At 35.1% G+C, this 3,466-nt stretch overlaps 1 protein-coding gene across 1 annotated transcript; it reads right to left on the bottom strand.

Annotated features, from left to right (window-relative positions):
* Nucleotides 1–830: 830 nt before the first annotated feature.
* LOC132851692 (ATP-sensitive inward rectifier potassium channel 1-like) lies at nt 831–1,916 on the bottom strand. The gene has a single exon (XM_060878678.1). The coding sequence runs from the start codon at nt 1,914–1,916 to the stop codon at nt 831–833; it is 1,086 nt and encodes a 361-aa protein (XP_060734661.1).
* Nucleotides 1,917–3,466: the final 1,550 nt, after the last annotated feature.

Raw genomic sequence — 3,466 nt, 5'->3', positions numbered from 1 at the left:
AGGACTCACAAAAAAATTCAAGAGATTGGGATTTTTTAAAATATTTTTTATTGATATTTTAGAAAGAAGCCTTACACAAGAACATATATTGATAGTGGATATAATAGTAGTAACATGAATGTTTTCGTTACTTAACACACAGCTCATTTTCCTGCCCTTTGGTTCACACATTGGTTTCACATTGGACTCCCTTTGCCTCAGTGTTATACTTAAAGCTGTGTACGCTGTGATGGACATTTATCTAATACATTGCGTAACAAAAAAATCCCAATAAAGTGTCAAGAAGGTTCATCTACCTAGCCAAACTTTACCAATCAAATAATCGCAAATAATAAACTATTATACTAAGAACATGATGATAGTTGGCTCATAAATGCATCCAGGTCTTACTACATCAGTTGAATAAACTTGTATTATAGTTTTCATCATGTGTAGTGTCATAGTGCTAGGTGCTTTGAGCATAACACTGTGGAGTGGACAGCAATAATGTTGTTATTTACCAATGTGTTATTTATTTTGTGAACCATGCTCCAGTTTCAAGGAACAGGAAGGTGATATGTGTTAAGGAACAATACGGTACACGAGAAACATTATTGTTCACTCTATTTCTCATAAAAGCACCTAAACGAATGAACAGATGATTACACGAGTCTAGCAAAGAAAATGGTACACAACATTGATTATTTAGTCATTCAGTCATTTTCAGTGGTCAGGGTCATTTTCAGTCACTTTCTCTTGGTCAGGGTCACAGAGGGACCAGAACCAATCCTAGGAACACCAGTCCACCACTGGGCACCATCCATACACAAATATTTAAACACTCATTTATCTCATTCCATCTGTTGAAACCTGTGACCATCAGTCTGAATATCGTGAAAGCCGTCTGGAGATTTGGCAAACTGACTAGCACAAGGTGGTGTAGCTACAGGAACCACTCTGGCAAAGTTGGAGAAATCTATATGAAACTTTCCCTCTTTGCTGCGGGAGATGATAGGTAGGAACTCATAGCCCCACATGATCTCTTTAGGTAGGTAGGAAGTTCTGACCTGGCATGAGGAGCTGGTGGACTCGGCAGTGCCATCGAGAAACACCACTAACTCAAACTCCTGCTGGTGAAGAGTGTCTACTGTCATTTGGAAAAATGGGCTTGATTCATCAATGATGTGGTACAGGGTCAAAGGGCAGACAAAGAAAAGATTGTCCTTTCCAGCATCTACAATGAAATCTATCCTGATCTGGTCCATTATAATGGTCTCACCTTCAGGAGTGACGGTTGTCTTAAGAAGTTTGCCATAGATCTGACTTCCAACCATCAGAGATTTGCGCATATTGGCCACTCGTATCTGTAAACAGAGACTGCCCTTTTGAGAAGATATAACTGCCATCTTGCTAAAACTGAAGGTTCTGGCTCTTTTTTTGCCTCGGGCAACTTTAGTCATAATCACCCCACACCAAAAGCAGATAATCACTGTCCCAAAGACACACTGAATTGTGAAAATGGTGAGGGTACTACGGCAATATGGGGTGAGTTGTCGATAACCATAACCAATTGACATCTGAGTCTCTATAGACTGAAGGAAGGCACCTTTCATATCGAAAAGATTTACTACACAAGGTTTATGGCCAGCAGGTGGGTTTTGCCAGGTTAGGTCACCATTAGCAAAAGCAGCCCAATACCAGAATAGTCCGAAGAAGAACCAGGCAAACACAAAGGAGGCTCCAAAGAGAAAGATGACAAAACGCCAGCGCATTTCCATTAAGGTGGTCCAGAAATCTAGGAAGTAAATGAATAATTGGCTGTGTCTCACACTGCCATATGCAATGTTGCAGTGGCCATTTTTGGTCACCAAACGATTTTGGTGAATCCTGCGCTTATCCAGGTATTCTCTGAGGAACTGTGGTAAGGTGCGAGTCATTTTCAGTGTTCTCTAAGATAAAAACCTAGAAGACAGAACATAAAACATGCTGAAACTGTGCACTTAGAAGGGGTTTCTTTTATGTAGCCTTTTAACTGTAAAGGAATTCCTCAGAACATGTTTACTTTATTAAAACAATCCAGTCATTGAAATATTAGTCTTATTATTAAATGTCTACAATAAAATTTTTTTGGAAAAGACCTTTTTAATAATGGATTTTTCTTCAAACTAACAGATTAGGTCCACATCAGCCTACATGTTTGTTGAATTTTTAAAGTTGGGATCAAGCTCATTCAGTTCATTCAAAAATTGTTCTTGGGTGTGGGCTGATAAGAAATGTGGCCTGATAGGAAACGTGAAATAAAACATGTGGGCTGATAAGAAATGTGAAAAAACATGATATTTTAATTCAAAAACAAATTTGGCATTAGAAATAATGTTCTTGCACTAGTAGATTGGTGTATAATTTTAAAGTCATCTCAGTCTTCTCATTTATTATAACAGCATATCTCAAAGAAATTACTACTAGTGAACAGTCAGGAGATTAGTTGACTAATATCCCATTAGAATGCCATATGACCTGCAAATATATATATATTTATAAATATAAATATTTATAAATATATATATATAATTTTATTTAGTTATTTATTTTTCAATATGTAGGAAATTTAGAAATGAATCATTAAATCATTAATCACTCCGAAGTCGTGGAAAATTCTTGTTTATATTCAGATTTACTATGGAGAGAAACAAACCATGGGTACACTAAGAACAAGACAAATACATCTCTGAATTTGAGATCTGTTATTAAGTTGAATATATAAACTCTCCTAATTTAAACACAATTATTATTCTTTCCTGATCTTTTGCAGGTAATTTCACACTTTAACAACGGTTGAAGACTTACTTATTCAGGAAACACTTCAACTAGCACTTCTTTCCTTATCTTTTGCATTTTATTAAAAAAAAAAAAAAAAACACCTTTGACACTTTTTCATTGTAACTTTGAACAAATGTTTAAAACTCATGGTATCTTAAGTATGTAACTTAGTGATCCAGCATTAATGTATTCAATGTTAGAGATTTAAGCACTTACAGTATGTACATCGCTCTGGATAAGGGCGTCTGCCAAATGCTGTAAATGTAAATAATGGCTTACATTATAAGCATTACAGAAGAAGAAAACTTCACATGAATTCTTTGTCTTTTTTCTCAATGTCAAAATGGTTAAAATACGTTAGGATTCATTAAAGAAACTGTATATTTAAATATCCATATATATATATATGTAAATTGTGAATCAAGAGAATTGTTGTCTAGGCTGCAAATATTGTCTTTCATTTTTACTGGTACTGTATAGCAAATATTGTCTGAATACTGAATGGACAGAAAGTTACATGGAAACATAGAAAAAATATTAGTTTAATTTAAATCAAACTTTGATTATGAAAACATGAAAAAATGCATATTTTAACCAATGGCAGCCAAAGTATACCTGTTTTCCTTTTGAATGTTTCAAGGCTAAGGAAACTGAGAATGCTCCTAAA

This window comes from Tachysurus vachellii, chromosome 9 (genome assembly GCF_030014155.1).
Source record: "Tachysurus vachellii isolate PV-2020 chromosome 9, HZAU_Pvac_v1, whole genome shotgun sequence".
NCBI lineage: Eukaryota > Metazoa > Chordata > Actinopteri > Siluriformes > Bagridae > Tachysurus > Tachysurus vachellii.
This window is presented reverse-complemented; position numbering and strand designations above follow the sequence as displayed.